We start from the raw sequence: 15,585 nt of genomic DNA on the forward strand, positions 1-15,585 counted from the left end.
ACCTTTTCCAGCATTATATTGACAGCATGCCTGAGTGACACCTTTATGGTACATGTACTTTTTAGTGACATTGACGGACTTTGACTCGGATGTGATGACGCTACTTCCAGCAGGGGGCGCTGTTCACCGCCACACACCGTTGTTCCCGTGTCGAAGAAGCTGCGCACAACAGACATGGCGGACTGGAACGCTTACGGAACAGCGATGTTGAACTTGAGTGTCCCTTAACACCCTCTCTCCAGAGTTGCTTTTTGAAGTCGTCACCGTTTCCTCGGTCTGCGTGACCATGGCTCACCGCTACCTTCGCTTGTCGGTGGGCTGCTGTAAGGTGCTGCGACTACTCGTAGCTCCTTCGCCCGCCTCCAGCGGGCTGCTGGTAGGTGCCCCCTTGTCCCTTCTCATTGCTTACCGCTAGCCGAGCAAACACGTCCGAAAGGTTGCATATCGCTTCAACCCCAACTGCATCTGAATAAAAGATGTGGGGCCGGATTTCGCGTCATATTGCATGTGACGTCATAACTTTCGAATGGAGAGAAGTCGGGACTTTGACTAACCCGCTCATCGCCTTTTTCGCACCTCTTGTGAACAAAATGATGATTGCTCCCCAATTGTTTGTCGGCCAGGCGACAAGACGGCTGGTGAGTGAGCGGACCTTGTTGAGTGAGCTGATGTTGGCTTGTCGGAGTCTGACCTCCAGACCCCCCAAAGGTTCTTTGTCGGCATCATCTTACTCTTCTGAAAAAAACTTGCACTGATGCGTTTGCTCGTCTCTGCAGGCTTTGAGAAGTATTTTCCCGACAGTGGAAAGAATTCCAAGAAAGCTCATTCACCAGACAAAGGTGAGATTAAACTGCTTGGCAGGAGAGGAGGGCGATGCAATAAATTGAGCGCTGGCACGACGGCATTGTCCGGGATTACGGTTTCCATCTATACCCCATTCATTGTTCAGACCTAATGTGGACTTTTACTTGTGTGCGGACAGACGACAAAGCTGACGACGCTCCGGCAGAGGTGGGGCCATCCGGAGGGGGCGGAGCGGGAGGAGGCGATGGAAAACGAGGAGGCGATGGAAAGCGAGGAGGACGGAAGGAGTCGAACTGGTACAGCCGTCTGCAGAAGGTGAGTGCAGTCGAGCGCACCAGCTGGACGCTGTGAACGGCGGCGTGCCAGACGATCAGGCCAAGCCAACCCATTGCTCGCTATCCTCACCAAAACGGATCACGTGATCCAAGTCGCAATGTCGTTTACATTCCTGCAAGTGTCTGACGTCCCGTAATGGTGAGGAGAAGATGAAAACAGAAGCCTTTGCTTGTAGGGTGACATTCCCTGGGATGAGAAGGAGTTCCGCATGTACCTATTGAGCGGCGTGGCCTTCTGGACCGCCGTGGCTTATTACTTCCTGTTCAGGGACGGAAGCCGAGAGGTCACCTGGAAGGACTTTGTCAACAACATCTTGTCCAAAGGCGTGGTGAGGGAACGCCGACATCGATAGCGACGATGACCACGGTGCTGACGGCGGTCCTCGTCTTTGTGTCGCAGGTGGACAGGCTGGAGGTGGTGAACAAGCGCTACGTTAAAGTGGTCTTCTCTCCCGGGAAGATGCCCGTGGACGGGGTGAGTCGGCCGTCTCTAATTACTAGAAGATGCAGAGGGAGGGAGGGAGTGTGCGTGCGCGACTCGCCGTTGCCGGGGAAAGGTGGGTCGCCCAGTAAAGTCGGTGGCCGCGTTGACTCTCAAAATTCTGTGTCATATCGATGCACTCCGACCAAGCCGTCGCATCGGCGTTTCTGATAACCCAGAATCGAGCCCCGCCGCAAATATGAGAGCCACCTCAGTGAGCCTTGTTTGATTGGGTGGCCTCGTCTTCGCAGGGTCACGAGGTTATATGTGAAAATGCCGATTTTCAAGTCGTTCCCACATGGGCCGGCCTCCTTAGCGTCAAGCGGTGACGTGCCGCCGCGCCTGTTTCTCCCTGCAGCAGTACGTGTGGTTCAACATCGGCAGTGTGGACACCTTTGAGAGGAACCTGGAGAATGCCCAATACGAACTGGGCATCGAGGGCGAGAGCCGCGTGCCCGTGGTCTACGCCACAGAGAGCGACGGGTGAGCAAACTTCAAATGCCTCGTAAAGAGGTCTGAAGCCCCACACCAACCTTTGCCGTGCTCACAAAGACAAATAGTGAGGGCCAAGCCTGGATGAGTTGACTTGTTGGGGCCTTTTCCATCTCTCTTTTGGGAGCTCCCTCAATTCAACTCATGTGAGTCTTGATCGGCGTTCACCACACGCCAATTGGAGGTGCTGACTAAATGAGCACAAGTAGCGGTGGGTGGAGTAACCGAGTGTTGACGACTCGTCCAGTTGAAAGCTCTCCAAACGATTGGCTGGCTACACGGAACACGCATTTGTGAGCGTCTCCAAGGACAGCGCTGAAGTTGAAATGGGTGTGAAAGAGGGCCTTTTCTTGACCCTGTATGTCAGGACCTTCCTCCTGAGCATGCTGCCCACCGCCCTCATCATCGGCTTTCTGCTCTTCATGGTGCGGCGAGGCCCGGCGGGGGCGGGACGGCCTGGCCGCGGCGGCATGGGCGGCTTGTTCAGCGTCAGCGAGACCACCGCCAAGATCCTCAAGGACGAAATCGACGTCAAGTTCAAAGATGTGGCCGGCTGCGAGGAGGCCAAGCTGGAGATCATGGAGTTTGTCAACTTTCTGAAGAACCCCAAACAATACGAGGACCTCGGCGCCAAGATCCCCAAGGTCAGCTCAGGGCGGGGTGAGGGCTGGCAGGTCGGCTCCGTTGACGCTTTCCTCGCCGTTTTCGCCGTTGCTAGGGCGCCATCCTGACGGGGCCTCCTGGGACGGGGAAGACCCTCCTGGCAAAGGCCACGGCGGGCGAGGCCAATGTTCCCTTCATTACCGTCAATGGCTCCGAGTTCCTGGAGATGTTTGTGGGCGTGGGCCCGGCCCGGGTGAGCGCCGGCTCGTCTCCTACCGCTCGCTCCCCGTCCGCGCTCGCTGACCGCGCTTCCCGCGCTTCCCGCACAGGTCCGGGATCTGTTCGTCATGGCCAGGAAGAACGCGCCCTGCATCCTCTTCATCGACGAGATCGACGCAGTGGGACGCAAGCGGGGGCGGGGCAACTTCGGGGGGCAGAGCGAGCAGGAGAGCACCTTGAACCAGCTGCTGGTGGAGATGGACGGTCAGACGCCGTCGTAGCGCTGCTCTACTCGCCAGCCCGAGCCCTCAGTCTTCTGTTGAGCCCGCTTTGGAGTTCGCGAGATTCCATTTTCCGCTTGAGCTCCCGGCACTCAATGAAAAGAAGCTTCAAGCTCTCCTGACTTAAATGCTCGCATTAGAACAAGACCGCTGTAGTGGCGAGATACCAGGGGGAAATGTCAGTTTCACACTTGAAACTTAAAATTGACAATGAAAAGCGACTTGTGTACGGCCCGGCTCCATTTCGTCATTTGACAATTTGTCCCGACTGAATTTGTAAGACTTGACGCAAGGCAGAAGCTGGGGTGTGTCTGAGACGTTGGCAGGTTGGCGGCTGTCGCTCATTGACGTTTTTGAGGGTCCTTGTTATCCCGCCACCGTTTTTTTTTCGATGGATTGCTAGTGCTAGTCTCCAAAAGCAACATCCAAACATTTTCTTCCCCCTAAAACACAAGAAATGTGAACTCAACATTCGGCAAATGGTGGGCATTTAAAAAAAACAACAACAACAATAAAAGAAGCCTGACACTCCCTTTTGCATGTTGCAGGGTTTAACACGGCAACCAATGTGGTGGTTCTGGCGGGAACCAATCGGGCGGACATCTTGGACCCGGCGCTACTGAGGCCGGGACGCTTTGACAGGCAAATTTACATTGGTGAGCGGGTGGGGCGAGGCGTCACTTTCCCCAGAGCTGTTGCCATCACGCTGCCGTCACTCACGCCTGTCATTTCAGGTCCTCCCGACATCAAAGGGCGAGTGTCCATCTTTAAAGTCCATCTTCGACCTCTCAAGTTGGACTCGGTCACAGATAGAGATGCCTTGGCCCGCAAAATGGCAGCGCTCACGCCTGGTTTCTCAGGTAAGGTACAAGCAGGTGAAGCCTTGACCAGACAAGAATCAAGTCCAAGCTTGGGTGCTGGGCCGCCATCGTGAGATGAAGACGTCGGCCAGAAGTTGCTACTTCTCGCTCCCAAAACGCTTGTCTCGGGCTCAGTCCGATATCAGACGGCAACATGTGCTCGGCAGGTGCGGACATTGCCAACGTTTGCAACGAGGCGGCCCTCATTGCTGCACGGCATTTGTCCAACGCCATCCAGCAGAAGCACTTTGAGCAGGCCATCGAGAGGGTCATCGGAGGTGAGCGCCTCCGCTGGCCGGCCGGCCGGCCCTGCACCCCACCGTACTTGGGAACATACTGTTCCTCTTTTCAGGCCTGGAAAAGAAGACGCAGGTCCTCCAGCCTGACGAGAAGAAGACGGTGGCCTATCACGAGGCGGGACACGCCGTTGCCGGCTGGTTCCTGGAGCACGCCGACCCGCTGCTGAAGGTGGGCCCACTCGGCCATCTAGTGAACGTGGCGTGCGCTTACCCCACGCTGCATCCAGGTGTCCATCATTCCCCGGGGCCGCGGCCTGGGCTATGCGCAGTACCTCCCCAGGGAGCAGTTCCTGTACACCACGGAGCAGCTGCTGGACCGCATGTGCATGACACTAGGCGGTCGCGTGGCCGAGGAGATCTTCTTCGGCAGAATCACCACAGGCGCTCAGGACGACCTGCGCAAGGTCACCCAGAGCGCCTATGCGCAGGTCAGACAGAAGTGACGCGCCGAGTCGGGTCACAGCGCCGCCCTGTCATCGCAGACTCTGGCTCTCACAGATCGTGCAGTTCGGCATGAATGCCAAGGTGGGCCAGGTGTCCTTCGAACTCCCCCGGCAGGGCGAGATGGTTCTGGAGAAGCCGTACAGCGAGGCCACGGCACGCCTCATCGACACCGAGGTCCGAGACCTCATCGCAGATGCCTACCGCAGAACTCTGAGCCTGCTGAGTGACAAGAAGGCTGAGGTGGAGAAGGTGAGGCAGGCGGGTGCTTGTGGGTGCTTTTGTCTGGCTGATTACTCTGCTGCTGCAACTTCTGCGCTTGTTATCCTGAAGGTGGCGCTGCGACTGCTGGAGAAGGAGGTTCTGGACAAGAATGACATGGTGGAGCTGCTGGGAAAACGACCTTTCTCTGAGAAGTCCACGTACGAAGAGCTGGTGGAGGGCACAGGCGGCGAGACCGAGGACACCGCGTTGCCTGCCGGCCTCAAGGACTGGAACCGCGAGAGGAAGGACAAGGAGGAGAGCCCGGATGAGCAAGTGGCCCGCCAGATTTCTGGAGGGATGCCCTTCTAGATAAACCCGTTGCCAGAGTCTCCAGATGCGATCGCTCCTGAGGAGGTGGAAGCGACAGTGGCACTCGATTTTATTTATAAAGCTCGATGAGCACCACGCTAATGCCAAATGCAACTGCTAATGTCTGTCAATCCTGTGTTGAGAGCTTCTAAAACCATCTGCTACTGACAACGTGACATGGTTCATAACGCCAGTCAACTCCAAGCATTCGCCCCTTCACTGCCGCATCTGGACGTCGACTGCGGTTCCAGATGTTAAAAGCCACGGGGAACTAAGTGAACAAAATTGGATTATTCAAATGCTTTTTGTGTGCATGTTCTTTGCGCGGTGAGGTCCTTGGTCACCAGCACACCTAATATGTGGTTGTCGTCATGATTGATATCACACCAAAAAGCCATTTTCAACACGAGTTTCGTAAAAATAACATGGTTCAACAAATAATCTAATATAAATTAAATTTGCCAAATTAAACCTAGATTTTCACTGCGGCATGCGGGTCTCCACTACCATACATATATTACAATTAGCATACAGTAAAACAGTTATAAGTAAAACGACTGTTTAATTATTTTGAGGTGAGGTAATGACAAAAATATACATACATTTAAGTCATTCCAGGACTTGGAGCCACAATTCACAATGTTAGTATCAAGTACCAATGACAATAAAATGTACGCTACAATGAAAAAAGCAAAACATCGACTAATAAAATTTAAAAATAGTTCCGTTGCAGAAAAAGAAAATCGTGGTTTGTGGACGTTTTCGTTTGTTAAAACGTCTCCATAGATCTCCATGAGCTCGCGACCCTCGTGAGAATGTTTTAAAATTTCGTTGTACATGTTACAATGACAAAGATCTATCTAAACCAGGGGTCACCAAACTACGGCCCGCGGGCCGGATACGGCCCGCGGGACCGTTTAATCTGGCCCGCCAACCCTGAATAAATTGTATTATTAAACTTTTTTTTTTTTTTTTGCTCATTTTGCCTGCAATGACTGCGTTTCCCCAGTAGATGGGGAAGCGCTCGCCTGCGCATTTACTACCGGAAGCCGTGTCAGAAAGCTCGGTGCACACTCACAAGTGCGTGTACGGACATGGCGCACTCGCGCTCTATTTGTATCAGTCCCGAATTTAGAGCGTGGGCTGTGACGACAGCATTCTTGTAATTTGCGCGCTGAGCTTTCAGATGCAGTTTTGCGCTAAAGCCACCCACAAACCTTCCCCTGGAATCCTTCCGTTAAAATGTCGCCCAAGTAAAGCAGTGCCGAGCGTTTAAAAGAGTTGCCAATTTGGCTCGACGTACGCGACGTGACGTTCAGCCACATGAACGTCAACATCTACCCGTCACAGATCGAGGTAAACGGACCAACACCTCGGATCTCGCCTAAGAATTGCCACAACAAATTTTACTCCAGACTATGACGCACTATCAAACTTTAACAAAAAAGACAGCAGTGTCTACAAGCCTACTGGAACCTACAAAAGGATTATAAGGAAGGAACACAAGAACTTTAAGAGACTGCTCATATGTGTCAGAGAGGTTCTGCTCTGACAACTGAGCTGAACTTTTATCTGTTAAGATTGTGCATGGCACAACAGAAAGTTAATGTTCCATGTTTTTTTTTCTATGAAGAACCCAGAGAGAGTTATTTAGTTATTTATTTCCTGTTTTTTCTGTGAAGAACTCAGAGAGGGTTTAGTTATTATTTATTTCATTAATAGTGTTATTATTTGTTTCCTGACTTTTTTTCTGTAAAGAACCTGGAAAGGGTTATTAAATAACCGTTATTTGGTTATGTGTGGCTTTCTGGAAAACAATAATTTTTTTAAGCTCCCCTACGATCGTCACACTTTTTCTGTTACAAACTGCCACCGGCCCGCCATCAGAGAAGGGAAAGGTTATGTGGCCCTCACAGGAAAAAGTTTGGGGACCCCTGATCTAAACTGTTCGGATTAGTGTTGGCTCGTGAGTGACCGATTCGTTCAAAAGAACGGATTTCTTCAGTGAACGAATCAGTGATTCGTTCTTTTTTCCGTTCATATGACTTCAACCAGTAGATGTCGGTAATGCACATTGAAGCTGGTGCCACCTCGCCGTAAAACAAAACGAAGAAGAAAACGACGTCACTTCCTGTTCACGATCGAGTCGTGAATTGCATTTCCCGCTCGTTTGAACGAATCTTTTGAGTGAACTGATTCTAAAGATTCGGCTCACTTAAAAGAACAGGGATGCACATCACTAGTTCAGATGGCTGGATTTCAATGAGCAATAGACATCGTTTTCTTTCTGTTCTTCGCGAAACGATGCTTCATTCGAGAGAGTCGCATTTTTGACATTTGGATTTTTCCAGTTTCGACCTCAAAGCGGGTTTCATGTGGAATTGTATTAAATAGCTAAATCAATGTAATAATTTAAAAAGATAAAATGTAAGTTTCACCATTGATGAGAAAGCGCGGCCAGAGGAAGTGACGTAGCGTGTCCTGGCGCTGCTCCGTCACACGAGTGGCATTCAGACGCACACATTCGCCCCAAAACCTCATCACTGGACCGAATCGAACGCTCACAGCTACATACACGCAGAGACCGAACCTGACTGAAGCTCGAATTTAAGGTGCTGGCCGCGTGTGCGGTAGGAACATGAAACCTTTTCCTTCTGGAAATTGCCCATTCGACAGATGCATGCTAAGCTAACGCTAACCGAGCCACTCTGTGCGTGTCGTAGACACTGCGTGCTAAGCCTTCGTCCACGTTAATAACATTCTTAGCCCAAGAAACGGAAGATACGGTCAGATGATAGTGTCTGTACGACAACTATGACAGCTGTTGAGAAATTTGGACTTCCAGCCTTCCAAAAGTTGTATCACATAAGATAAAAGTGTAAGTATAAATGCGAAAAAGTTGAAAGTGTTGCTGGAAATCCACTTGAATGGCGTCGCCAAGGGTAACGGAGTAAGGCAAGCCAGCGGACGCGGTGATGCCACTGCGCATGCTCGTCATGGAGAACGGACAAGGCAACGCGACCACCAGCACCGCGACGAGGCTCGGCCTGCCGCCGCTCACCCCCGACCAACAGGAGGCGCTGCAGAAGTTAAGGCCAAACGGACAAGTCTATAAACGATGAACAAAAATACTCAACTCAATTTGATAGTCAACTATCTTCCGATGAACTGTTGCACTTATAATCTGATTGTTCATTCACCTGGACAGGCCAAGAAGTATGCCATGGAACAAAGCATCCGGAATGTTTTGGCCAGGCAGACCATGGCTCAGCAGCAACAGCTCAGCGGACTGCAGGTACACACAAACTCCTGTACACTCGTGCACCCGTTTCGTGATGGAGGTCGGGCCAACGTTGACTCTCTGATGATTCACAAATCGAACTGTGCACAAGTGTTTGCCTTTTTTCCTACCTTGCTATCTTGGGTTGAGGCGGCCGCACCCACGGGCCGGCTCATCCGATCAGATTCAGACATCTTCGCAACCTTGTAGACAATCGGAAATTGGAGAGCTGCAATTCAATTCTGTTTGATCTCTCAGATTTTCATATATCCATTTTCAACACTGCTTATCCTGGTCAGGGTCGCGGGAGTGTGGGAGCCTCATTTGCATATGTATATGTTTGTGTTTATATATATATATATGTGCGTGTGTGTGTCAGATGGCGTCCTTGTCGGTGGGTTTAGGAGAACTTTCTCCCCTGCAATCAGTAAGTTGTCATTTCTTATTTTGTGGAGGATCAACAAAAGGTGCTAATGTCTTGTTTTGACGACGCGAGCTAATGCGGCTGGTGGTGACTTCCTGTTGAGGTGGCGGCTCAACGCCAGCGTGCCCTGGCCATCATGTGCCGCGTCTATGTGGGCTCTATCTACTACGAGCTGGGCGAAGACACCATCAGACAGGCCTTCATCCCCTTCGGACCCATCAAAAGCATCGACATGTCCTTTGACTCTGTCACCATGAAGCACAAGGTCAGAAGTCACAACCCAGTGCTTCGCATCCAATGGAACGTGCAGCGTTGTCCAAATGTCAAGTCATACGGGGAAACGCCGCTTGCCTGTTCAGGGTTTTGCTTTTGTGGAGTACGAGACGCCAGAAGCGGCTCAACTGGCTCTGGACCAAATGAACTCTGTCGTTCTCGGAGGGCGAAACATTAAGGTCGGCTCGAGGTGGATGCCCCTCGCCGCCGTAGGCCGCCCACGGTCAAACAATCGACTCCGTACTTTGAACAGGTGGGCCGGCCCAGTAACATCGGGCAGGCTCTGCCCATCATCGAGCAGTTGGCGGAGGAAGCACGGGCCTTCAACAGGATCTACGTGGCGTCTGTTCATCGTGACCTGTCGGACGGCGACATCCGGAGCGTCTTCGAGGCCTTTGGGAAGATCAAGTCGTGCATGTTGGCTCGCGAACCCACCACGGGACGCCACAAAAGCTACGGCTACATCGGTGAGACGGTTGCAAGAAATCCACCGTGTGGTTGCGATGCGCTGACTGACACCTTTTGCCTTTCCCTGCAGAGTACGACAAGCCCCAGTCTTCCGTCGACGCAGTGGCCTCCATGAACCTGTTTGACCTGGGCGGCCAGTACTTGCGAGTTGGGAAGGCCGTCACCCCGCCCGTGCCGCTCATCACTGCCTCTGGAGGCCTGGCCGCGGCCGCCAACTTCAGTGCGCAGGTGGGTCCCTCCCGATGATGTCATCGTGTGCCATGATGGCATTATGGCGCTTTCAGGATGCGGTGGGAGCGTCGGTGCTGCGAGCGCTGGCTGGTCTTCCGCAAGGCGTCATGGCCGCTCAAGCTCCGGGCGTCATCACAGGTGGGAATCTGCCGCCTCAGCATCACACCCCGCCCTGACTCCGCTGCGTGGGATGTCACTGTTTCAGGCGTAACCCCGGCTCGAACCGGGCTGCCTCAAGTGGCTCTGGTCAATCCTGTTCTGGCTGCCCCCCCTGCCCTGAGGATGGATGAAGAGCTCCGCCAGGGGGCACACCTGGACGCGAGTAAACTGAGCGATGGACACCATGATGTCAACAAGATCGTCCGCAATCATAAAGTAAGCAGTCAGACGGACACTTGGGATGCACTTACTGTGGGAAAGGTTGCGACTATAATCAGATCCCTTTGATTTTCTTTTAAAACTATATTTTGGACTATGTGGGGCTAATTTGGGACTACTGGGATGACTGAAGTCCACCGTGTGGTTACGCTGGAACAACCTGTGAATTGATTTGAGAAAAATGCAGTGTCATGAAATGTTTGCAATCATATGGTGTTTTATATGATTTTGGGACAATGCTGGGATTATTTGGGACTACGTTTGAAATGACTTCTGGCTACAGGGGATTTCTGGGACGCTCCCTCGGCAGCGGTTAGGTATGCCTTGGCACTCACCCGCACGGTAACATTTGAGCGCTTGTTTGCCCACAGTCGCGTGTGATGGTCCTGAGAAACATGGTCGGCCAGGACGACATCGACGACCAACTGGAAGGCGAGGTGACGGAGGAGTGCGGCAAGTTCGGCCAGGTCAAGCGAGTGGTCATCTACCAGGAGCGGCAGGGAGAGGACGCCGACGCTGCCGTCATCATCAAGATCTTTGTGGAGTTCAACCACACGGCTGAGATGAATCGAGCCGTCCGGGCTTTAGACCGTCGCTGGTTCGGCGGTCGCAAAGTGGCAGCCGAGGCCTATGAACAGGAGCGCTTTGAGAACAACGACCTGTCGGCATAGACGCACAGCGACTGGCCAAGGATGCCCGATCGGCACGGGCGACGTCAAGGCTACCCTGCGGGCGGAGAAGACGCTAGCCAGCGGCAACCTGGGAGCGCAAGTGCTAGTCTGTCGCCGACAACCACGACCTGTTGGCACTGAGCCTGTCTGTCGGCGCGGGCTTTGCCGAGTGCCATCTTTCGGCAAAGACGCTTGGAGGGCTGCCACATGTCAGCATAGCCGCGTGCTAATGGCGACTTGCCTGCGTGGCGGCGCAAGCGCCTGTTTGGGTTGGAGCATCAGAATTAGGACTCAATTGAGTGGCGAAACGGCCACGCTCGGCTGTACCTTGACAAGGACGGGAAGTTGCCGGAAAGAACGGTGATGTCTGTTAACAGGCGGGGCTCTTCCACTTGCGCTCACCATGGTGACCTTTCTTGGCAATCGCGCAACTGTGCTCCATGTTACATCAGCTGACTAACAACTGTTTGAATCTCATCGAATGCCCGCAAGCATTTTATAAGTTTCTCTTTTGATTTTGTATTAAAGAAAACACAGAAACTGAGCACAACACTTGGAGGTTTGTTTTTCCTCATGATGCTGACATCCGAGCGCCATCTGGTGGCACTGCCGGAACAGCTCGTGCCGCCACAAGCAAAGTAATTGGTGCTGATTGGCGGCGGTCTTGCTCATTGAGTTTGATGGAAGAGGATGACGATGCAGGAGCTCTTGTCTGTTTTTGTCATTTAGTGAAATAGCAGTCCTGCTTCCATTGAAACCACTCAGGGGCTACGAAAATAAATCCACGCGACAGCCTAGGCCAGAAGTCTCTAACCTGCGGCTCTTTACCGCCCCCTAGTGGCTCCCTTGAGCGTTTTAAAAAATGTATGAAAACGGAAAAAGATGAGGGAAAATATATTTTCTACTTTAGTTGCTGTAGCAGGGAAAACTCGAGGAAAACATTCAACGTTTTCTAATATTGTGTAGAATACATATTAAAAAAGAAATCAAATGGACTGGTTCGGCTTTGTATGTCCCTAGGCTCTAGAACCAGTACATCTTATTTTGACTTTCCATGCAACCTTCCTTCATCTCGCTAAGTGACTGAACCTTACGACGACGTTTTCTCAGGCGACGATCGACATGCTAACTTGGGGTGCTTTTGCTTTGAGGGGCAAAAGGAAGTGGCGTCGGTGTGGTACGGGGGCTCGCAGGGCTCAAAGTTCGCAGCTAGCGACGCTGACGATGGGAGAGGTTGTTTGCGAGGAACTCGAAGATTTGGTTCATTTCTCAGTGCACGACCTGCCGGCAAGAGGCTATGTCGTCATGGGGGAAATACGTCGGCAGGGGAAACTCTGTGACGTCACGCTCAAGGTACACTTTCACGTTTCTGCACGGCGAGCGAGCGTCAAGATAGCCTAGCCTAGCATTTAGTGCTGAGCTCATGCTAACTAGAATTAATAGCGGCTTACTTTTGACTGCGGCGCCGACATTACATTACTTGTTTACATTAACGATCACTATATGTTGTCATCCTATGACGTCCAGGCTTCTAACTGACCTTCGGCCAAATGGAAGCGATCGGTTGTGTGTTTGACACTATGTTCTACAAGTGTGAATGAACGCTCTTGGTTGTCAAACTGAGTTTTTACTCTTAAAGATTTCTCAAACACACCCGCGTTCTTTTGGCACCTCGTGCATGTAGAAACAAACAATCGGTCTGAACGTAACGATTACAAAGCCTGGAAATTACAGGGAGAAGCCACTTCCGTCTTTGTTGGACCAATGTGACAGAATGTTGTCTACAGGCGGGCGAGCACAAATTCAGCGCCCACCGCATCGTGTTGGCTGCCTCCATCCCGTACTTTCACGCCATGTTCACCAATGACATGGTGGAGTGCAAACAGGACGAGATCCTTATGCAAGGAATGGACCCCAGGTAGTGCAAACGTCGCCCCTGACACTGCTCGGCGTGAAATGGCTTCCCTCAAGTTGTGTCCGTGTGTGTAGCGCTCTGGAGGCGCTGATCAACTTCGCCTATAGCGGTCACGTGGCCATCGACCAGCAGAACGTTCAGGCGCTCCTGATCGGCTCCAGCTTCCTGCAACTGCAGAATGTCAAAGACGCCTGCTGCTCCTTCCTGCAGGACAGGTGAGGTCACTTCCTCTTTCTTGGGCACCTTGCCGACGTTTCTGAGAGGGCGTTCTTCAGGTTGCATCCCAAGAATTGTTTGGGAGTGCGACAGTTTGCGGAGACCATGATGTGCGCCGCCCTCTACGACTCGGCCAACAATTTCCTGCAACGGCACTTTGTTGATGTGTCCCTGTCGGAGGAGTTTCTCACCTTGCGGACGGACGAGGTGCTGGAGCTCGTGGCCTGCGATGAACTCAACGTCAAAACTGAGGAGCAGGTCAGACGCGCCTTAGAGTGTGGTGTGCTGTCTTTAAAGGAGACCCAAAGCTATTTTGTTCTTTTTTACGAGCTTGCGTCGCTGACATGGAAGGACCACCCCGTGCATTTCCTTCGTAGGTGTTTGAGGCGGCTCTGTCCTGGGTCCATCACGATCGCGTTAAGCGGGCATCATTGCTGCCGGAGCTGCTGTCCAAGATCCGGCTGCCACTTTGCCGTCCACAGTTCCTGACGGAGCGAGTCCAGCAGGAAGAACTCGTGCGCTGTTGCCACAAATGCAGGTAGGCGCCAGGTCCCATCCCGCTCGCTCACTGGCTTGCTTGTTGCCATTGGCCGGGTGTCCTCCGCTTTGGCCCCCAGGGACCTCTTGGACGAGGCCAAAGACTTCCACCTGATGTCGGAGCGTCGCCCTCCTGGCCTCCCGGCCTTCAAGACGCGTCAGAGGTGCTGCACGTCCATCATGGCGCTCATCTACGCCGTGGGAGGCCTAAATAGCTCTGGTGCGAGGGGGCGGGACTTTGGCGCACAGATGGGTCCCGTAACTGACCCACCGGCCTTCTCCCACAGGTGACTCCATGAACGTGGTGGAGGTCTTTGATCCCACGGGGAACTTCTGGGAACGCTGCCAACCCATGAGGACGGCCCGAAGCAGGGTAGGCGTGGCCGTGGTCAACGGGCTCCTGTACGCCATCGGAGGATACGACGGCCAGTCGCGACTCAGCACCGTCGAGGTCTACAACCCCGAGACGGACGCGTGGACCAGAGTGTCCAGCATGAACAGCCAACGCAGGTGGGGGGGCCCTCCAAGCGCATTGGCGCTCGTCGATGGGCGCCGTGGACTGACGGCTCTTGTGGCGTTCCTCAGCGCCATGGGAACGGTGGTGATGGACGGCCACATCTACGTATGTGGCGGCTACGATGGAAAATCTTCTCTCAACTCTGTGGAATGCTACTCGCCGCACACTGACAGGTCACGAGCAGCCACTGGAGCTTTTTTCTTTGGCTGGCAGAGCGTGACTGGCCGCCCTTTCGTGGGGAACCTGGCTGCTAACGACCTGTGTGTTGTAGGTGGACGGTGGTGACGGAGATGAGCGCCAGTCGCAGCGCCGCCGGTGTCGCCGTCTTTGACGGGCGCATCTTTGTGTCAGGAGGACACGACGGCTTGCAAATCTTCAACACGGTCAGTCGCATCTTCATCCTCCGTAACGCGGCGATCATCACCCAGTCCGTGCATCCCACAGGTGGAGTCCTACAACCACCACACGAACCGCTGGCACGCGTCGGCGCCAATGTCCAACAAGCGTTGCCGGCACGGGGCGGCGGTGCTGGGTAGCCATTTGTATGTTGTGGGCGGCTACGACGGTTCGGGATTCCTAAGCGGCGCAGAGGTCTTCAGCTCAGCCTCGGGCCACTGGAGCCACTTGACGGCCATGAACACGCGGCGCAGCAGAGTGTCCCTGGTGGCGGCGTCGGACCGCCTGTACGCCGTGGGCGGCTATGACGGGCAGACCAACCTGGGTTCCGTGGAGATGTTCAACCCCGACACGGCTCGATGGACCTTCATGGCGCCCATGGCCTGCCACGAGGGCGGAGTAGGCGTAGGTTGCATCCCCCTGCAGCTCGTTTAAACGGTCCCATCGCACCCCGTCGCAACCGGGGGGTCCGCTGTCGGCTGAGGCGGTCGGTCGAGGCCAGGCAAGTTTGTGCCGGTGACCATAGCTCGAGCTGCCGGGGCTTACGGTTAGCATTGCTGCCGCGGCAGTTCCGACCATCGGCAGGCGCCGCGGTCATGAGGCCGCCGCGCACGCGCTGGCCGCTTCCTCTTGGCCGGCCAGGACAGGAAGTGGCTCATCTGCTTCAAAATAAAAGCGCATAGAGTTAGGGTGGTGCTAAGCCGGGACTTCTTTTTGGAAACGAGGAATGTGTCCTCATGACTTCCAATTCATACAATGTGCAAGGAATGTGAATGTGGAGCAAAGTTGTTTCTGCAAGTGATAAAGAAATAAAGTTGCTTATGGGATGAATGTATGGAGTGTTCCAAAGATGCAGTCAGGAGCGACACGGTCAGTGTGACCTAATCGTTA

At 53.4% G+C, this 15,585-nt stretch overlaps 3 protein-coding genes across 4 annotated transcripts; all 3 read left to right on the top strand.

The window, feature by feature from the left end:
* The first annotated feature begins 132 nt into the window (after nt 1-132).
* On the top strand, nt 133-5,859 carry afg3l2 (AFG3-like AAA ATPase 2). Its single transcript, XM_061294511.1, has 17 exons — nt 133-376; nt 624-708; nt 777-839; nt 983-1,119; nt 1,316-1,468; nt 1,540-1,614; nt 1,979-2,103; nt 2,480-2,756; nt 2,831-2,968; nt 3,045-3,198; nt 3,764-3,871; nt 3,950-4,075; nt 4,243-4,353; nt 4,428-4,543; nt 4,602-4,802; nt 4,873-5,067; nt 5,149-5,859. Exons 1-17 carry the CDS (start codon nt 287-289, stop codon nt 5,386-5,388), a joined length of 2,394 nt encoding a protein of 797 aa, XP_061150495.1. The 5' UTR covers nt 133-286; the 3' UTR covers nt 5,389-5,859.
* Nucleotides 5,860-7,540: 1,681 nt separating this feature from the next.
* Nucleotides 7,541-11,657, top strand: LOC133165122 (poly(U)-binding-splicing factor PUF60-like). Of its 2 annotated transcripts, XM_061294566.1 has the most exons (10): nt 7,541-8,475; nt 8,595-8,683; nt 9,048-9,095; nt 9,196-9,357; nt 9,452-9,544; nt 9,619-9,832; nt 9,904-10,061; nt 10,118-10,202; nt 10,270-10,439; nt 10,814-11,657. In XM_061294566.1, the coding sequence occupies exons 1-10, from the start codon at nt 8,364-8,366 to the stop codon at nt 11,111-11,113; spliced, it is 1,431 nt and encodes a 476-aa protein (XP_061150550.1). In that variant the 5' UTR covers nt 7,541-8,363; the 3' UTR covers nt 11,114-11,657. The 2 variants fall into 2 exon arrangements, with proteins under 2 accessions (XP_061150550.1, XP_061150551.1); XM_061294567.1 differs by lacking the exon at nt 7,541-8,475 and having other exon boundaries at nt 9,165-9,357.
* A 489-nt stretch (nt 11,658-12,146) lies between these two features.
* Nucleotides 12,147-15,529, top strand: klhl18 (kelch-like family member 18). The gene is made up of 10 exons (XM_061294533.1): nt 12,147-12,466; nt 12,901-13,031; nt 13,103-13,243; nt 13,304-13,502; nt 13,622-13,782; nt 13,862-14,001; nt 14,069-14,291; nt 14,367-14,471; nt 14,570-14,681; nt 14,743-15,529. The coding sequence occupies exons 1-10, from the start codon at nt 12,236-12,238 to the stop codon at nt 15,127-15,129; spliced, it is 1,830 nt and encodes a 609-aa protein (XP_061150517.1). The 5' UTR covers nt 12,147-12,235; the 3' UTR covers nt 15,130-15,529.
* The last annotated feature ends 56 nt before the right edge of the window (nt 15,530-15,585 follow it).

The sequence above is a fragment of the Syngnathus typhle genome, linkage group LG13 (assembly GCF_033458585.1).
Source record: "Syngnathus typhle isolate RoL2023-S1 ecotype Sweden linkage group LG13, RoL_Styp_1.0, whole genome shotgun sequence".
Taxonomy (NCBI): Eukaryota; Metazoa; Chordata; class Actinopteri; order Syngnathiformes; family Syngnathidae; genus Syngnathus; species Syngnathus typhle.